Genomic DNA, 20,763 nt, shown 5'->3' with positions numbered 1-20,763 from the left:
TGTTCCTCAAAGAATCATTTGCATACAAATGCCAATATACCATCTGTTACATGTTGGTCTGCTGTGAGATAGATACAGAAACTGAGTGTAGACATGTAGAAAATTGCTGTTGCAATTTGACATTATGACAGAATCATGATATATGATGCTGTGCTTTCAGCTCAGAGTCATCCTTAGGCCAGATTGGCAGAATTGGGTGTGGCATATTCTCATCCCTTTCAACATGCACACAATCAGACCTTGTAGTTTCATACCTATAACCTATTTTGTTTGTTTAATACATGTATTTTGGCTCATTTTTCTAATTCTTGATTCATAAAGGATTTCTACTCCCTCACACTTCACTTTCTCAGAGTAGAGACAACTAAGAGAATAGGAGAATACAAGATGTGCTTTTTGAAGATTCCTGACAACTGAATAAACACCCAAAGATGGAAAACCAAAGAGAAGAGCAGCAAATTAGGCCTTCTCACTGTTTTTTACAAGTATTGAATTTTCAAATGATCTATCGAGGGACATAAATCAATTTTGTGTAAAATGTTCAAGGTTATTATATAAGGATTGTATATATCATGAATATGTATAAATTAAATTTTTGTTGAATGAAATTTGCATAAATAACAATAGTTTTAGTTTTTAATTCTGTACCTAATAAAATTTAAAATTAGTGCATTGCTTTTAGTTAATACCAATTAATGTTATAAATAATCAAATGGCTTTAACAGTAGAAAGGTACTTTCATGGTCATTATTCTTTCAGAGTAATCCTTCCTAAAACATGCTACATATTTTAAAAGTTACACCTGTGGTTTTTTCAGTGCTCCTGGTTATAAATCCCTGAATTTAAAAAGATAGAATGTTCAACATACCTCATTTTTAATAAGTAAAACACCAGAGCTAGGGATGGAGTTTGGTAGTAGAGTGCTTGCCTAGCATGTGTAAGGCCTTGGGTTCTCTCCTCAGCACTACAGTCAAAAAGAAAGGAAGGAAGGAAGGAAGGAAGGAAGGAAGGAAGGAAGGAAGGAAGAAAAAGGTAACTATTTATATAGAGATATAATACCTATGCATAAAACTGAATCAGTCTTTGGAATCAGTATAGAAAAAACTTAAAACTGTAATTTAGAGATGTGAAAAGAAGTAAAAGATACGTCATTCAGAGATTTAAAAATATTAGAAAATATTAAATTCTAGAAGTTAATATATAACTAATTCCATCTTAGCTAAAATATAAAGATACTTTACATTACACAAAATTGTTTTAATGTTCAACTGGAGTAAAATGTTCTTAATGATACTATGAAATTTTTTATTTTTAAGTTATTTTATTTATTTATATTCTAGTTGTTACTCCCCTCAGTCCCCCCTCCCACAGTTCTTCAATCCATTCCTCCTTCCCTTTGCCTCTGAAAGGGTGCTCCCCACTATCAGAAGCCTTCCCTTTCCCTGGGGCCTCAAGTCTCTTGATAATTAAGTATATCTTCTCCCACTGAGGCCTGACCAGGCAGACCTTTGCTATATATGTGCTAGGGGCCTCAGACCAGCCTGTGTGTGCTCCTGGTTGATGGCTTAGTCTCTGGGAGCTCCCTGAGGGCCTGGGTTAGCTGAGTCTTCTGATCTTCCTTTAGGGCTGCTTTCCCCTTCAGCTTCTTCAATCCTTCCCCTTATTCAACCATAGGGGTCCCCGACTTCAGTCTAATGGTTGGATGTAAGTGCCTCTGTCTCATTCAGCTGCTGGTAGGGCCTCTCAGAGGACAGCCATGCTAGGCTCCTGTCTGTAAACACATCATTGAGTCAGTAATAGTGTCAGGCCTTGGTGTCCCACCATGAGATGGATCACAAGTTGGGCTGGTCACTGGACCACTTTTCCTTCAGTTTCTTCTCCATTTTTGTCCCTGCAATTTTTTAAAATTAGGTATTTATTTCATTTACATTTCCAATGCTATCCCAAAAGTCCCCCACACGCTCCCCCACCCACTCCCCCAACCACCCACTCCCACTGCAATTCTTTTAGACAGGAACAATTCTGGGTCAGGAATTTTGACTATTGGTTGGTAACCCTGTCCCTCCACTTGAGGCCCTTTTATCTACTGGAGGTGGACTCTTCCAGTTACTTCTCCCCAATGTTGAGCATTTTATCTAAGGTCCCCTCCCTTTGAGTCCTGAGAGTCTCTAATTTCCCTGGTACATTCTAGAAGATTCCCTAACCCCCATGCCCTGAGGCTGCTTACTTCCCTTCATTCTCTTGTCCCTCTGGATTTCCCTCCTGTCCCCCACCCCATATCTGATCCTGTTCCCCCTTACCCCTCTCCTTCTACTCTCCCACCCAGGTTCCTCTCTCCCTCTGCCTCTCATGATTATTTTCTTCCCCCTTCTAAGTGGGGTTGAAGAATTCTCACTTGAGCCTTCTGCTTGATAAACTTTTTACAGTCTGTGAGTTGTACTCTGTAATTTTAGGCTGATATCCATCTATCAGTGAGTACATACATGCATGTCCTTTTGGGTCTGGGTTACCTCACTTAGGATGATATTTTCTAGTTCCATCCACTTGCCTACAAAATTCATGTTGTCTTTGTTTTTCATAGCTGAATAGTATTCCATTGTGTAAATGAACCTCATTTTCTGTATTCATTCTTCAGTTGAGGGACATCAGGGTTGCTTCCAGTTACCGGCTAATACGAATAAGGCTGCCATGAACATGGTGGAGTGCGTGTCCTTGTGGTACAATGGGGCATCTTTTGGTTATATGCCTAGGAGTTATGGTGTAGCTGTGTCTTCAGGTAGAAAATTGTATAATACTAGATACAAGAATAGACCAGTCAGTGGAAGGGAGCAGAAACCAAAGGGGGGAAGTATCTATATGCTGTATGAGCATGTGTACAGATTGCCATTGGAGATACTAGTATTTCAGATATGTCCAGAAAGAAACAGATTTATCCGTTCCAATAACTATAGTTATGTCAGAACATGGTCCCCTACTTACACTTTGACCTTGTTATTACTTTGCCATATCCCCTCCACCATCTCCTTTCCCCTCTCTTGCCCTGGATCCATCTCATAAGTTTTCCTTTAGATCTCAAGACAGATTCAAATTTTTATTACTGTATTATGCAACCTATTTGGCTTTCTCCTCCACCCAATTTTTTGAGTAGTACTTATCCTTAAATTTCAGTAAAAAGGGAAAATACCTAAATAGAAGAAATCCCTCACTATGAGATTTTTATTTTTATTTTTTAGTCCTCATACATCAACCTACTTAAAACTGTAGCCAGTTTTAAAAGTAGCATTTTCATTCCACCATAAAAAGAAATAAAGAGAATACTCAGCTTTTCTAGTAATCAAGGAAATATAAATTAAAGCAAGCATAAATGACTCTTTTCCTCCTTTCTGGCAAAGATGAAAAGAGGAGTCATTGTGAGGGCACGGGAGAGGAAAGGGCACATTCACACACAGCAACGTCAGTACGATTGGTAAGATGTGTCTGGCAATATGGATTGCAAAAGCATTATTGCAAGTAACTTGACCTAGAAACTTCCACTCCAGAATGCTCCTCTAGCACATGATCAGAATTGTTCACACACCATGTGAGCCTTGAATACATCGGGGAATTAAAAAAAAAAAAACTCAACAGTATTTTCATAATGAACATTTTGAAGAATTTGATTTCACACTGAAAAAATGTCCAAGAAGTATGGCATGTAAAAGCCTTATATAAATATGGAAATGCTTCATTTGCATAAAGCCACACTGAGAACCAAATGATACAGGTAAAAGTTCTGTGTGCTAGGCATTCTGCAGAGTATTGAATTAGACTGTGTTGAAAGTATAAACTGATTTTTAGGACTTTATACTCTTGGGTTGTTATAGGATGTGATGGTGTACACGTGCTCTTTGCATACCATATATTTATATATGTGTAATCCTTCGGGAAAGCAATAAACACAACCAGATAGATTTAAAGCAGTGGACACAGCCAGGTAGATTTGAGTCCCCATCACTTTATGCAATAACTAGATTTACTTGAGAATCAAAAATGTTGACTTTATGGAGTGCTTAGCTGTAAGTATGAAAAGAGACCTGACAGACTGCTTCTCATGGAATCTCATAATATCATGTGTAGGTCCCTTGAATTTGCATTTTGGGAGTTTTTGTGTTACCTGCAATAATTATTTGAAAACTAACCTAAGTGAATTTCAAAATATCTTATAAGCCTTAAAGCATTATGAAAATGTTTACTGCTAATATTTGAATGAAATTTTAATGAAAGTAATCTTATATGACTGTCATATATCTGCATATTTGTGTGTGCTTAGGTTGCATAAAGCCTAAATGTTACAATGCAAACTGTAGCTTGTTAGCAGTTAAAAACTGTTAAGGACTGAGGGAGTTTTCTTTATAGATGGGAATGGAAGGGAATTTTGAATTAATGCAGGCTTAAATATGAAACGTGGTATATACAGAAGCATATGCCTGGTAAAGATAAAGAAAATGGCACATTAAGAAAGTACTAACAGAAAGGAGGCCCGCTCTTTTCTGAAAAGGAAATGGAGGGGGAGTGGACCTACAGAGATGGTAGGGGCAGAGTGGCTAGGAGGAGTGGAGGGAGGGAGTGGAAACTTGTTGGGATGTATTGTATGAAAGAAGAATCTATTTTCAATAAAAAATAAAGAAAGCAATAAGATCAGTCTATGTACAGTTTGATTTTCTTAAAAATGTCATTGGATAGATTAGGTCAAAGTGATCTGACCTGCCAGATAAGAAATTAGAAATAACTTACATTCTATGGCAATGTAGTAACAGGTTATTACCAACACATTAGTGTAAGAATATGTCTGCAGTAATTGGAAGGTAAAATAAATAAATTCTGTGCTGGCTTATTTTTTTTTCCTTTCATAGCATGTAACTTAAATTTCCCACTTATTGGTAATAACTGTTGCAAAATATTATAAAAAGCTTTGTATTCTTAAAATACATTATTTGACGTGGAGAATTTGGAGATTTAATTCAAAGCTTATCCCCTTCACCTTTAGAGTTGCTCCCACGTGAGACTTATTACTGTGTTTTTTGTGTTACTTGGTACGTCCGTTGGCTTATCTCTCTTAAAGATTCCTTTTTCTGTAAATATTCAACAGCTGGTTTACACTGAAAGAAGGGAGCTTTAAATAATGTAGTCAGTAGTCAGCTCCCAACAATGGTATGTTCACTTGAAGTATTGTCTTGGAAGGTTTTCTTTGCTAATATTCTTTTTCACATTTCTCTACAGTATGGATGGAGCAGATCTGTGTTTTGAAATCGTAAAGCGAGCTGATGCTGGTTTTGTATACAGTGAAGCTGTAGCCAGGTATGTAACTGCATCTAATCCCCAGAAGTAAAGTGGGAAGTAAAAGAAGGAAATGACCAAGAAATCACAGGAAGTAGCCAGCTCTTCTGTCTGCAAGCACACACACTGCTAGCATCTCTGCAAATGACATAGATGCTTCAGTATGTGTGGTAGCAGCTGGACAATGGATGGAAGTGTGTAATCAATGGCAAACATTGGATCTATTAACATTTTGCATACAAATGCTTCTATTTTACTGATTCCTGGTGCCTTTCTACAAAGAGGGGTCTGTCAGCCCAGGAATTAAGCTTGAGGGTTTTATATGAAGCTCAGCCTCATCAGATTGTGCCTTATTAGTTCTTTGCTTTGCTTCTTTGAGATATCAGATTATTATGTGACCAGTTAATCTAAGAAAAGCACAAAAGAGTAAGAGGAGCAAAAATAAAAGCACCATTTTCCTGTTGAATATATTGCTTCAGGCCACTATGTGGTCTCTCAACCAAGCCATGACTATTTTACTAAGTGGGGCAGTAAACATAAAAACTGAATGACTCCAAAGAAAAGTAAATATGGAAAATTATGGTAGCCATGAATGCATTACACCACTAACTTACAGACATGAAGCAATGCAGCTTTCTGCTTTGGGTTGTATTCAGTCACAGCGTAATTATGCACTGGCAGGTTACCGATTTGATACGTGAGATGGAGCATCCCTTCCTTTCTCCCTCCATCAGTCACTGACCACAGTATGGTGAAGGGCTTACACTCACAAACCTACAATGATCGATAAAATGTTTTGTCAGTTGAAAAACAGTCACATCGAGTGATTATAACGTCCCTGTCATTCCTTTTATAACTATACCACCCTGGGACATAGTTGGAAACAACCAGGCAACTACCTTAATACATTTTTTAGCCCCATGTAGATTGGCTGAGGATCAAAGGCTCTGGTGTCAAGGATGAAGTGGATGTAACTGTCGCACAGAATAAAAATATCCTCAGTGTGGGATAGTCGCTTTTTTAGATATCCTCTTGGATCTGGGAGAAAGAAGCAAAGGAAAGCGTAATATGTTCACTGCACTACTTGCTTGTATCACTGCCATATGGCAGAATGAAAGCCAAGCATCTTCTTTACTTGTATATCATGCTTTCTGAAGCATGTTTTTAGGTTCCACTTCTCTATTTTGAGCTTATATCACAATTTTTAAATTGTCATTCTTGATTGTGCTTCCAAAGTAAAAAGCATGCTCTAAAACTCCAAACTGTCAGTATTATCTGGATTTTCTGTGGCATTGTTGTGAGACACCTCCTCAAAGTAAATTGAATTCAGACTTTTGCATACACACACATTTCTTACTTCTGTAAGAAGAAACTTCTGTACGTTTTCTTACCATCAAACACCGACCTGGACCTAGAACCTCTCACATGCCCATCAGGTGCTCCTATCCCCTTTTTCATACAGTTATTATAAATAATAGAAAGTAAGAAAAATCCAAATTTCAGAATTTTCATTCTTCAAACTTCCTTAATGAGGGGAAGTGATTTGTTGTCGATATTTTTTTTTCCTTTTTGAAAAACATTAGCACTGGAACAACTGGCATACATGGTGGCCACCACGTTTCCTCACATTTCCAGTTTGTGGTGACTTTTCTGAGTTTTCCTTTAACTTCCTTCCTAGCTCTACAGTTGGCCTGGATCTCAGCATAGACATGACCAGGTGATGTCATGCAGTAATTGCCATCTGGGCTCTCTCATCTTGAGACTTACCAAAAAGGTTAATGTTTGTGTATATATCAGGATGAAAGCTTATTGATTTTTTTTTTAAAGACTCACTTAGATTTGCTGTTAAAATGGTTTTATGAAAGGAATTCATCAGAATGGAGTGGGACCAGTAAGTGACATTATTCAGAGAGCGGTTTGAACATGCTTTATTGAAGTCTTTCCTTCCTAACAATGAAAATGGAAGCAGGGAGACTCAGGTACCATTCATTATTATCTGTGTTCCCTCTTACACCAGATCAATAACTCTTAGTGGTGGGGAGTGTGTGGCCAGGTAACTTCGAATTTTTCCTTTTTTCTCTCCGGTTCTATGATTTTCTGTTAGGAAATTCAGCTTGTGTGGGTATTCTACTGAGTGCAACTGCAAGACTTAGAGACTCAATCAAATGGCTAAAGCTGTTTTTATTTCAAGAAGAATAGCAAAACATGGCACAAAGCACAGATATGTATAATGCTTATTTAATACAGAATAACACAGCCCAGCTAATGATAGTCCCTGTTCTTCCTTTGTGGAATAAGTTAACATAAGGTCATCAACTCCAACTTTTAAAATCAGAGTTATATCTTCCCTAGTAGCAAGCTTTCCTAATGATGTGAAGTTTGAAGACAACCAGAAGGCCCATCTGAAGCCCTGAACTAACAAGGGCTCCCCATATCACTTCTTCCCACATTAACTAACTAGCAATACACCTGATCCAGAACAAATTCTCTACTTAGGGCAAGTGGGATTCCACGAATTTCAGGGAGCATTTCAATTATGAAACATTGTTTTATACTGAGACTGTTGGTTGGCTTACATTTCTATTCTCCCTGAAGCTGGCCATGTCTGCTTCTATTTACCATAGATAATATTTAGCTGGGAACATTTCAGCAAATATTTAGAGGGGTTTTAACCCATTTTTGACCACAGGAGGAAGCTGAGTCATCTCTCTTTGTCATCAAAAACATCTCCTAGAGAAAGTAAATGGACTATTGGACAGTTGTTTCTTTGTATAGAATTATCATTTTTCCTGATTCTTTTTTTTCATTTCTTTTTTTAATTAGATATTGTCTTTATTTACATGTCAAATGTTATCCCCTTTCCTAGTTTCCCCTCCAAAAACCACCTGTCCTTTAACCCCTCCCCCTGCTCCCCAACCCACCCACTCCCATTCCTGGTCCTGGCATTCCCCTATACTGAGGCATAGAACCTTCACAGGACCAAGGGCCTCCCCTCCCATTGATGACCGTCTAGGCCATCCTCTGCTACATATGCAGCTAGAGACACGAGTCTCACCATGTGTTTTCTTTGATTGGTGGTTTAGACCCAGGGAGCTCTGGGGTTACTGGTTAGTTCATATTATTCCTCCTATGGGGCTGCAAACCCCTTCAGCTCCTTAGGTACTTTCTCTAGCTTCTTCATTGGGGACACTGTGCTCCGTCCAGTGGATGGCTATGAGCATCCACTTTTTATTTGTCAGGCACTGGCAGAGCCTCTCAGGAGACAGCTATATCAGGCTCTTGTCAGCAAGCTCTTGTTGACATCTGCAATAGTGTTTGAGTTTGGTTGTTTATGGGATGGATGGAAGTAAATATATACATTGCTGAGGTTCTCTGAAAAAATTAACTGTGATTATTCATGAAATGACTTATATGACATAAAGATTCTGCTGTGTTTGCATATTTGAATCAAATAATAAAGTACCCCATTTTCTAGTGGCTGAGAATTAAATCTACAGCTTTTTGCTTATTAAATAAATCTTCTGTCACTGAGCTTCATTCAGCCAAATAATGAAATACAATGATATTCACACTTTAAAATGCCCAGCCACGGAGTTTTCTTTGGATTTTTAAGACTAGAAAATGGGAATTTTCTTTTCGCTGAAGATAATTTAGGTGACTAGCTCAGTACTATGTATCCAAAATAGTCTGTTATGTAGGTACATGTCCACTTTGCTTAATTTAAACCCTCCATTTTGACATCTCGATTGACATTTGAGACTTTGACTGAGCTTAATAATAATGTTATAATAATGGTGACTTCAGTACAGGTTTCAAACCATCATGATACTTGTTATTAGCCATTTCAGGTGATCACAGTTCCTCCAAGATCTACTTTGAATGACCAAAAGTCCCCAATGCTAGGTTAAATCTACCCTGATTTAAACAAAACTTAATTATAGTCTACACTGGCACAGACAAAGCCCTTACATGTCCATTCTCAATGGATCATCACACTAAGAACTGCTTAGGGCCCAGGTATGAGGAGATGATCTATGTAGAAAAAAGGGTTGCTTTGCTTTAAGTTTGGAGGATATTCTCCTCTACCTCTTATTTTTAAGGGAAACTTGTAATCCATTATAATACATAAAATAATCTATATCTTGACTAGATGGATGTTTGTATGAGCATGTTAGACAGTAGTGTACCAAAGAGGAACCTTGATAGAAATCTTTCAGTTAATTTGTCGAAAGTTATAAATACATTGGTAAGGTCTTCTATGAGTACTCTATTTTAAACTGTAAGTTTAAATTAGTGTAAGAAATATACTGTCTGAAAGTACAACCAAGTTCAATAAAATGGTGAAATAGAGCATTTCTATACTATGGCTGCTTGAGATGAAAAGAGAGGACATCCATGTCTTGCCTTAGTTTGACTTACAAGTTTTATACTTTGTGATGGCATTAAAAAGATGTGCAGTCAGTAGACACTACACTTCCAAGTTTTGCTGGGCTATTAATGTGTACACACTATGATGTAGCTAATGTTAGTGTTTTGAGAATGCTTAAAGCAAAATGCAAACTAAGCTTAGACTCTCATATTCAGTAACATGTTAGGGGTGTGTTTGATGCACTTTCACCTTGCCATATTTTCAGCTTCAGATGTGTTCATCCAGATATAAACCCATAATAACAGAAGAACATTTATATTCCTGTTATAATCTGTTGCTAGTTGACCCTGTCAGAACTTTTAAAAAACATTAATTCCTTCTTTGTTCTTTTCTTGTACCCAGTGGAAAACTCTGCAGTCCCCAGCTGTCAAACAATAACTTTGCTTTATTCAAGAGTGCCCTCAAATAAAGCCTGATTATGTTGCAAAAAGAAACCACATTTGATTAGGTTCTGTAGGTTCCTCTCATGGTCAAATGGAAACCAAGCAGAGAGCTGGTTTGAGTGGCAGACAAAAGGCTACAACTCCTTTGGTCAGAATAATTCCAATAGCTCCAAGCGGTTTCTTTCATAGAAATATAGTTTAGCTAAATAGAGGTAGCCAAGGTTTCGGTTTTGTTTTGTTTTTTTAAAATATTTTAGGCTTGCTCCTTTAGTGTGTATAGCAATGTTGTTTATTAAATTATGTGGAATTCTTTTTTGACTTGGCTCAGAAGAACATTCTGTTTCTTAAAGAAGCATATAAGTTTGGCAAAATTTTTATTAAGTCTCACTGACTTATCTACTCAAATGAAAGCTATTTGTGGCTAGCTAATATAAAGATAGGAGTTATAAAGCAGAGAAGCTGTGTATTAATTTTTGACAATGGAAGTTCTTTACAGTTTTAAATTTCTCTTGTATTTTACAGCCACTACATGAGACAGATACTGGAAGCTCTGCGCTACTGTCATGATAATAACATAATTCACAGGGACGTGAAGGTAAGTATTTTTTCTCACTAACTTTAATGTTTCTGAAAGGGAACTAGATAATAATAATGACAACAACAACAACCAGGAATTTTCTTTAATATAGAGAGCATCTTAAACTTTATTTGAAAATAAAAAATAATTTATCTGCTTTATATTGAGTCATTGTACTAATTTTTAACAGGAACACTGTGATTTCAGTTTCCTTACTTTTCCCTAAAAGATGTGTGCAAACTAATGTTTTTCCTCTTTTGCCATCAGAGGAAAAGAATCACAAAGCCAGTAAAAAAGGGAAACAAAACTATTTTTTTAATTAACCAAATGCTTAAATTTATCACTTATTTTTCTATAACTTTTCTTCAACCAGATTTCTGTCTTTCAAGTAAAGCTGAAGGATTGTAAACTGAAAGAAATAAGAGACGAGAATAGTGCCAAAGTAACAGACACCCCTAATCAAAAGCATTTATCACACAAGTGAGAAAGTTGCTTTAGAATCAGAATCATTTTCATGGTCTTTGCTGACTCACCACTACTTTACAGCATCATTGCTATTTGCTAAGTAGTAAAACACAGTGTCACAAAAGATAGGAATTATGAAAGAAGCCAGTTCATTCCAGTAAGTTACCTTCCAACTTCTTACACGCATACCTATCAGCATAAAATAATTAAAAATGATGCCTAAGACTAGAAGAAACTTAGTGTAGGTTATGAATCAAATTAAAGAGAATAGAACCAGTAGGGTTAAAAAAAATCCTCTCACTAAAAGTCGTTACGAAAATAAGAATATTTTAAAATGAAAATAGAATCAAAACTCTAGTAGTACAAACTAGCCTGAATAGTTTGATAAATGGGGGATTCAGTTAACTGTCACTGTACTTTGACAAGTGGATGCCATTTTAACATTTCATGTTAAAGTGGCACATGGATGTAACTGCATAAAGGACAACTGCTATATTTTGATAGGACTCAACTAGTTACCTTATATCCAAGAAATAAAATATAGTTTACTTTAATAACTGTCTGCATATGCACAGACTCTGTAATCCAAGCCTGTGGTGGTTTGCTGCACAGTCCTTAACAGTTATTTTTAATGCTTTGCTGTAAAGCTTTGACCCTATGGTGTTCATAGCACTCTAATTGCCCTCCAGTATGCACCTTATTCTCTGAGCACTAAGTTGTTAGATTATGAGAATCGAAGGTAACTAAACCACCCATGAACTACAGTGATATTAAAATAGATAGTATTGTTCTGGTTAGGTCTTTCTTTGTTTGAAATGCATTGTAAAGTCTTAAATAGAGGAATTCCTATAGCCAGATTTCTGTAACCTTCAAAGATTTTCCCATTAATCACAATGCTGGTGTCATCACTACCTTCCCTTTTCTGTTCACCTAGTTGTGGAAGAAATTGGCAATAATAAGAATTCTCATTTGGCCTACTATTAAAATGATAGCAAACTCTTTCTGATATCATTTTCAACTTGCATTTCTGAGGATGGTTTCATCCAGTCTGCTCAGTAAACATACCTCAGGAGCAAGATTTTCTTGTAATGGCAGATCCCTCATGAAAGCTTATTATGTCCTCTTTGGAGAAGATATACTCTTTATCCTCAAGAGTCTTTTAATGCCAGCAGTAAAAAGGCTGGTATCCTTGGAATACCACAGTCAAGGGTAGTCTGTGAGCCAGGACTGAAAGCTCTGGGTCTGTGGCATTAGGGACTTGAGCCCAAGGAGGAAGTGAATGATAAAGGAAGTGCTATCAGTAAGCACTTGTTGGCATCCACAACAGTGTCTGGGTTTGGTGACTGTATATGGGATGGATCCGCAGGTGGGGCAGTCTCTGGATGGTCATTCCTTCAGTCTCTGCTCTACAGTTTGTTTCTGTGACTCTTTTCATGGGTATTTTGTTCCCCCTTCTAAGAAGGATTGAAGTATCCACACTTTATTCTTCCTTCTTCTTGAGTTTCATATGGTTTGTGAGTTGTATCTTGGGTATTCCAAGCTTCTGGGCTTCTGGACTAATATCCACTTATCAGTGAGTGTATATCATGTGTGTTCTTTTGTGATTTGGTTACTTCACACAGGATGATATACTCCAGATCCATCCATTTGTCTAAGAATTTCATGAATTCATGAGAGCATCCCACTACTCTTCCCTCTCCACTCCTGCTGCTGCCCAAGCCCACCCCTCCCCCTTCTCCTTGGTGCTGTCATACAGCTATTTTTTTAATATAGCAGGGAATCATGATTCCAAATACAATCCACTTTGTACTCTTAGAATATCAGTGAGATTGTTATTCTTTCTTCCTTTTCCATCCTTTTATTGAATTAGTGCGAATTCTCAGTCCCTGTTCATTGTTGTCAAAAAATACAGAAACAGGCCATGCAGGAGCGGTGGGATTTCCCACTCAGGCCTAGCACCTTCCAAGGTGTTTAACTACCAGAGAGTCTCTGAAGTCTGTAGCCGTGGGATGTTTTCATAGTTAGCTGTGTTAGCCCTGGTCTATCAAACCTTCAGCATGCAGAGGTGGTATTTCTTCCTTCTAGGCATATTTTTAAAGGCCTTACTCTTTGGTATACTTTAAATTGTTAAGGAAATTAGGTAGAGGTTAGTAGTGGAAATTATTGTAGCTAAAAGCTGAGAACTTTCATGAGCATTTCCAAAACTGTCTAATTAATTGTAATAATAGCAAATGAAAATCATTGTAAAATGAACAAAAATTTCCATTACTGCAAATTAGTTGTACAATATCTTATTGTTCATTCTTTTCAAATGCAGGTCTGATGTTGGTACTCTCATAAAAACTTGACACTAAACAATCCAATAGACACATAATACTTTTATTTTTAAAAATCTTTAGTTATGCATAGAGAGTAAAAATTGTACAAAGCTGTCTTAATATTCTATTACTCTGGTGAATCACTATGAGTAAAGGAACTCATAAGAGAAAGCACTTAATTGAAGACTTGTTTACAGTTTCAAAAGATTAGTCATGAGTATCATAGTTGGAAACAGTCAGATTCTGAGAGTTTTTGCAGTAGCTGAGAGCTTTGCATCCTGATTCTTAGGCAGCAGGCAGAGAAAGAGAAACTGGGACAGGCATGGGCTTTTGAAACCTCAAAGTCCACCCCCAGTGACATACTTCCTCCAACAAGGCCACACTTCCTAATCCTTCCCAAATAGTTGACCAGCTGGTGACCAAGCATTCAAGCATAGAGCAGCAGGGTGTGTTTCTAGGAGGGTGGTCTCACTTGAACCATCATAAGAGGGAATAGAGGGAAAAGAATCAATAGAGTTTTAAAATGTATGCTTCTTTGCATCATTCTGAATGAATATAAGTGAATATATATGGAGTAAAATTTTCTCCATATATACATATAGGACAAATATTCTATAAAATACATCCACGAGCTGGGGCCTAGCAAACACAGAAGTGGATGCTCAGTCAGCTATTGGATGGATTACAGGGCCCCCAATGGAGGAGCTGGAGGAAGTACCCAAGGAGCTGAAGAGGTCTGCAACCCTATAGGTGCAACAACAATATGAACAAACCAGTACCCCGGAGCTCATGTCTCTAGCTGCATATGCATCAAAAGATGGCCTAGTCAGCCATCATTGGGAAGAGAGGCCCCTAGGTCTTGCAAACTTTATATGCCCCAGTACAGGGGAACACCAGGGCCAAGAAGTGGGAGTGGGTGGGTAGGGGAGTGGGGGGGAGGTATGGGGGACTTTTGGGGATAGCATTGGAAATGTAAATGAGGAGAATACCTAATAAAAAATTTTTAAAAATACATCCAGGAAAAAATGATAATCTGAAAGCTTAAAATTTGTAAAATAGATCACTAGTTTATGTAATGCAATTGTGTTTAAAACAGTTTGCTCAGCAGTTTTATTTTGTGTGAATTCTGCTCTTCACAAAAATTTTGTCAATATTATAAGAACAAAATATGACTATATATAATAAGTAATTATAGTAATATATTTAGATTCTGATTGGCCATGGTATTTGATATAATGGCAAGCCCAACCAAATAATACACAAAAGTGGTTATATTTGGCTTCATCTTCTACTTTAGCATCTGTTTATATAGTCTACAAATATTTGGTTGCCTACTTCACCCAGAGTGTGAGCTCTAAAAGTATCAGGAAAGAGACTAAGTAACATTTTTATCACATACTGTTGGAGTCTGACCATTTGTCAACACTAAGTGACTTTAAACAACAGCTGGCATCATTTGCTCCCTATTGTACAGTTTAGTTAGAGCCATGGAGGAACTGCTCACCTCTGTTACCCAGACTGTTGGCCAGGATCATGGGACCAGCTGCCCACCAGCTCAAGTAACAGAAACTAGAGAGCTGCTAAGCTTTTTCCCTCTGTCATAATTGACACCTCCCCCACTCTTTTTATGTGGCCCCATGTCCAAAAGTACAGTGGCTCAGGTCTTCACAGAAATGGAAGTTAGCAGATGCGTAGGTGCCTAGGTCTCAGTTCTCGTTTCATGTTGGACCTTTTGCATTTGATTGGTTGTATCAGATTTTAAAAGTGGAATTAGTCTGAGTTCCAGTGAAAGAAACAGAGCTGTCTTTTTCGGGATCTTTTTTTGTTTGTTTGTTTTTCTTGGTTTTTGGTTTGGCTTGGGGGATTCATTTTTGTTTTCTAAGACAGGGTGTGATGTTTGCCCCAGCTGGTCTTGAACTTTCTGTATAGCTGAGGTTGACCTCCTAACTCTACCAACCCAAGTGCTGATATTATAGAAATGTGACTCCCACCCCACCATGTCTGGTCAGCTGCAACATTTTTTTAAAGTGCTACAAGTATACAAGGGTAAAATAAGTTGTTGGGTATGATCTTTATAGACAGACAAACAAATTGCTATAGAGAGTGGTGCTAAGTATCAGTAAAAGACAGAATCTAAGGGTTTCCTGAAGGAAATCTTGAATGAGGGGGTAATTGTATGAGGACAGGGAGATATTTCACATAGAAGAAACAGTGTGTGCAAGGACCTAAAAGTAGTTTTATTTTGGGTTGTGTTAAATTAGTTTCTTTTTCCGAAGGACATACCATGTAATTTTTAGGAAGCACTTAGAAACCTGCTGAAGAAGGAAATAGAGAAGTAATTCTCAGACTGCAAATCAAGAAAGCACTAGGCAAAAGCACCATACTCCAGCTGTCAGTGAGACTCAACAGAGGGCTTACATTAATGTTGATACCCTTTATACCATTTCAGGTACCATTATGTTGAAGGTACCTGAAATATGGACGTTTTGCATGATTGAATTCAATGTTCCACTTATTTAATTGGCGTTGTTGAATTGGGTATATTTCTCTAAAATATTCATCCAAAAGATATTTTTCAAGTGCCTACTATGTGGTAGAAACTGTCCTAGGATCTGGAGCTACACCAGTGAACAAGACAATCACAGCCCTAGTAGAGCTGACAGGGAGACAGCTAGAAGTCAATGTGCAAAAAGAAGTAAACTGGCAGTTTAGAAACTGAGAGAGGCACTTGGGAGGCAGAGGCAGGTGGATCTCTGAGTCCAAAGTTAGCCTGGTCTACAGTGAGTTCCAGGTTAGCCAGGGCTACACAGAGAAACCCTGTCTCAGAGAGAGGGGGGAGAGAGTGGGGAGAGAGACTGAGAGAGGGTGGAGAGGAAGAGGGAGAGGAGAGGAGAAAGGAAAAGAAAAGAACAGTTAGATTGTAGCTGTATTTAGAAGGTTGTGGCAACAGAATTTCTTAATAGGACTTTAGTAACTTACCTAAATTTAGTGTGATTCCGGTGTTTATTCTAGTGGGTAATCCTGCTTGCCAGTCATTGTAAAACCTTCATAGCTGTTAGGTCTCAGGACATCCATATATATCCAGAAATCCCCCAACTTCACCCCTCACATATAATACCAATATATTTCACATGACTAATTATTTAAAATGTCACTTGTTTTGTTATGTTAATCTTTGTTTACTTCCTTTTAATTAGTTAAGAAAATAGAAGGCCATGACAATACTCCACTTTCATGAGGGAATCTTCAGTTTAATTTGTCTCGTCTAGCTAACAATTATATGTTTGCATTCTCTCTCTCTCCCCCTCTCTTTCCTTTCCCTCTTCCTTTCTTCTCCCCTTCCCCTTTCCTGCCTTACCAGATTACCTAAAAGCAGATTTTTATGTTGATTAATTACATTTTTCTTCTGCTTGGTATCTGTTTCCTTTTGAAATCATAATAATGAAGTTGAACGAGGTGTTTTGGTTAGATTTGAGTACATAGTACCACGAAGCCACAGTGGAAACTGCTGGCATTGGAGAAGCAATTTCTCAAGAAATTGCACTTTTTAAAATGGTGAGTCTTTGCAGTTTAGGGAGCCGTGTCATGATGATGTAGGATCTCGCAGCAGTCTACTATTGAGATTGGGGTTTGACACTTAGTTTTGGGAAGCTGTCTAAGATGTTTTAATATGCCTAAACAGTACCCTGACCTTTGCCCAGTAAATGCCAGTATAATATCTCCAACCCTCCAAGTTGTGGCAACCAAAAACGTCTCCTGAGGCATAAAACTGCCCTCAGATAACACCCATTGTTGTAATATTATATTGCGGTTTACCTCCTTGTAGACATTAATTGAGGTATGTATATTCTTTTTTTCATCCATCTTCTTCCCTTTCTTTATCTTGTAAAAAGTTGGGGAAATTTCCATTATGATGAAGTGATCCCCCTTTGTCCTCTCACCCCTGACTCCAGAGAACTTTGGATAGAATCAGACCATTGACAAGGTCAGTACAGCTTCTAGCTCCTTGGCTGACTCTTGACTCTCAGCTCCCCTGAACCCCAAAGCATCGCCTGGGTTTGCAGAGACACAGCACACTTCAGCCCTCTGTTTCTCTCTCACTCTGGTACAACTTTAGTAATTGAAGACAAAGTAAAGCAGTTTGGCGTACAGACTGCTGGCCAAACACAATTACTTTCCATTCTGAGTGGGGCCTGGCCCAGGAGGTTTGAGAGCTCAGTATTTAGTTCTCAAAACTGCTAGCCTCAGGTGCATATACACTCCATCTAAGGCCTCCTACCTCAAGGTTTCTGGGTGTGCTTCCTCAATGGTTTCCTTTGTAGCCTTTGTCATCACGCCTGACTGCTCTTTGGACCCTTTCTGGTCTCAGTTCTCCTTTCACCTGCTAAGTGCCTGACTTTCTTATAAATGTGCATTCTCCACAGTTACAGTAAACAATGGTGGCCGCAGCAGTGTGGATCTCATGTAGTGTTCCTTCCTCTTGTGCTCCCTCACTGGCATTTCTTTTATACCAACTACCACAATTCCAAAAGTCCCTGTGTTATAGTTTTAAAGAATTACTTCTCATCAAAACCAACTCACATTTAATTCTTTTTTAATTGAAAATATTTTTCATCACAATATATTCTGATTATGGTTTTTCCTCCCCATACTCCCAGTTCTTTCCCATCTCCTCTCCCATCCAGACCCATTCCTTTCTGTCTTTATTATAAACAGCTCACTGATAATTAGTACTTGAGAATGACTTTAAGGTCCTTGAGCATCTTACCCACATTTTATCTGATTATAGGCTCTTAATCATTGGACTCTAAAAAATTTCTCACAAATTTTTAAAGGATGAATATTTCTTTTGCTTATTGGAAATAGTTCCTTCCAATACTCCTCACCTGAGCCCAGGGGAGCATGTGTCATATAACCAGATAGGTTTTCCATCAGTTATAAAATGTTTCTGTCTCTAGTAACTTTTGAAATGATATCAAAGGGGGTAGGGGGGACCAGATGGCAATCCCCAGCTTTAGGCCACACTACTGAAATGCTCAGCAATTCCCTTTGTGTGCCTGCTGGCTTTCCTTTCACCTACTTATCTATCATAGCTCCCATCCTGACAGGCTGTAAGGAAGTCCTCATCAAATCAGAACCAAGGGCCATCTTCCTCTCCTACCCAGGGAAGACAGAGTTGCTTCAGATTAAATGGTGCATCTTAAATTTTGTTTGCCCAGTCTTAATGGTTTAAATTCCTGGTTTATAATTTCACAATTGCCTTAAGGAAAGAGTGCATGAGGAAGGAAGAAAAGGGAATCATTCCTGTTTTCTATAGTTAAAATATTATTTGAGATTTCTAAAATACAAACTTTAAAATTAGGATAGATTTAGGAAGTTATACTTTATAAAATATTTTTCTATAATATCAAATAACCAACTCTTTAATACTTTGAAAAATTCAACATGATTTATAGAAATCATACAAAGACAAATATATTAAATAAGCTCAATGTATAATTTAATATAGCTTCCATTTCCTGCCAGAATGAGCAATCTGAAGAGAAACTGCATACCTCTTTGCATATCACCTTTTAAATATTAGTAATTCTAGTTTGCCAATATCATTTATCTTTAACATGGTAAATAGAACTGTAAAGCAATTTTCAAAAAACAGAAAACCAACAGCAACAACAACAAAAAGATAATATCTCAACTGCTGTTCACGTGGAACCCTTCTCCACTTAGGCCTTCAAAGTTCTCAACTGCTGTTCACATAGATAAGCTCTCATCCTGCAGCCCTAGCTGGCCTGAAACTCGAAGATCTGCCTGCCTCTTCGTCCCAGGTGCTGGGATTAACGGCTCACCACCACACCTGCCCTTAAAGGGGATGTTTTTAAATTATTTTATTATTTTATGTGTATGGGTATTTTGCTTACACGTATGTCTGTGTCCTTGGAGGGCATTAGATTTTCTGGAACTAACGTTACAGACAGTTATGAACCACAGTACGAGTGTTGGGAATCAAACCCAGGTCCTCTGAAGAGCAGCAGTAAAGATGAGCCATTTCTCCAGCCCTGTAAAGTGATTTTTAAAATAACACTTTTTAAAAGTTTATATATATTTTAAACTCAGTGCAGTGAGTTAATATGATACAATTTCCATAAAAGTTCTGATCATTTCAGTTCCTCTTAGTCTAATCAGTTTGGGGTTTAAAACTTTTTTAAAAAGATTTATTTATTTATTACATATGAGTACACTGTAGCTGTCTTCAGACACACCAGAAGAGGGCATCAGATCTCATTACAGGTGGTTATAAGCCACCAGATGGTTGCTGGGATTTGAACTCAGGAACGCTGGAAGAGCAGTCAGCGCTCTTAACCACTGAGCCATCTCTCCAGCCCCGGGACTAGAAACTGATTTAAGGATAAGTGGTTGTAACTTTGGAGAACTCTGGGCATTTCAGACAGTCTCCTACTGGAGTTATATGGAGTTATTCTGTGCTTTGCAGGTTTGCAAAGTCACTATATTAGACATCTCAGTTTTCAGCCTGTACAGGTCACCGGGAATTTCCAGTTATCCTTTGTCTCTGCATGTTACTGAGCCAAAAACTTAATTGGTCCTATGAAAAAAATGGGTACTCAGACTGGGAAGATAGGTACAGACTGGAGAGAAGTACTTGAGTTCAATTCCCAGCACCCAAGTAAAAAGGTAGTCTTAGTGACATGTACTTGTAGTCACAGTGCTGGGGAGACCGGCATATCCCCAGCACTTACTGGCCGTTCAGCCTTGCTTGTACAATCTGCGAGCCCCATGTCCCACTGAAAGACTCTTTCTCTCTGTCAAAATCAACATGGATGACTCCTGAAGATAAGAACTAAAGTTAAATTCTAGTCTCTAAACCCAAGTGCATGTTCCAACACATGAGCCCACACACGTTTGCACGTATGTATGCAAACATACACAGAAGAATAGATATACACTGTAAGTATCTGAAGGCAGAATGTGTTCCTACTTTGGATATTTTCATCTCTCAGTTAAAGAATGAGTTAAAAAGGTCAAGTATTTACTAGGTATGTTTCAGTTTTGGATTTTGATGAGAACTACATAAAATGTCTACTAATTTTGAGCACATGGCTCTAGAGAATCTGTTCTGTGAATTGCTTCTACAGTTCTTGTTCAGGAACAAAACCTGCTATGAGACTGTAGACTCACATGAACTTAATGTAAACCTCTCTTTGAATACCAAAGTGATCACCATGTGGAAGAGAGGAAAGTGAGCCTTTGAGCAGCTCC

At 37.9% G+C, this 20,763-nt stretch overlaps 1 protein-coding gene across 23 annotated transcripts in view; it reads left to right on the top strand.

Annotated features, from left to right (window-relative positions):
* Window positions 1-20,763, top strand: part of Cask (calcium/calmodulin-dependent serine protein kinase (MAGUK family)) — a 329,704-nt gene that overhangs the window by 158,476 nt on the left and 150,465 nt on the right. For all 23 annotated transcript variants that reach the window (XM_017318366.2, XM_011247434.2, XM_011247437.2 and 20 more), the window contains exons 4-5: window positions 5,260-5,337; window positions 10,651-10,723. In XM_017318366.2, the coding sequence (XP_017173855.1) occupies window positions 5,260-5,337; window positions 10,651-10,723 (151 nt within the window). The remainder of the gene's footprint in view (window positions 1-5,259; window positions 5,338-10,650; window positions 10,724-20,763) is intronic.

Source organism: Mus musculus, chromosome X (genome assembly GCF_000001635.26).
Source record: "Mus musculus strain C57BL/6J chromosome X, GRCm38.p6 C57BL/6J".
NCBI classification, from domain to species: Eukaryota; Metazoa; Chordata; class Mammalia; order Rodentia; family Muridae; genus Mus; species Mus musculus.
Note: the sequence above shows the minus strand (reverse complement) of the source record. Positions and strands in the feature narration are given on the sequence as shown.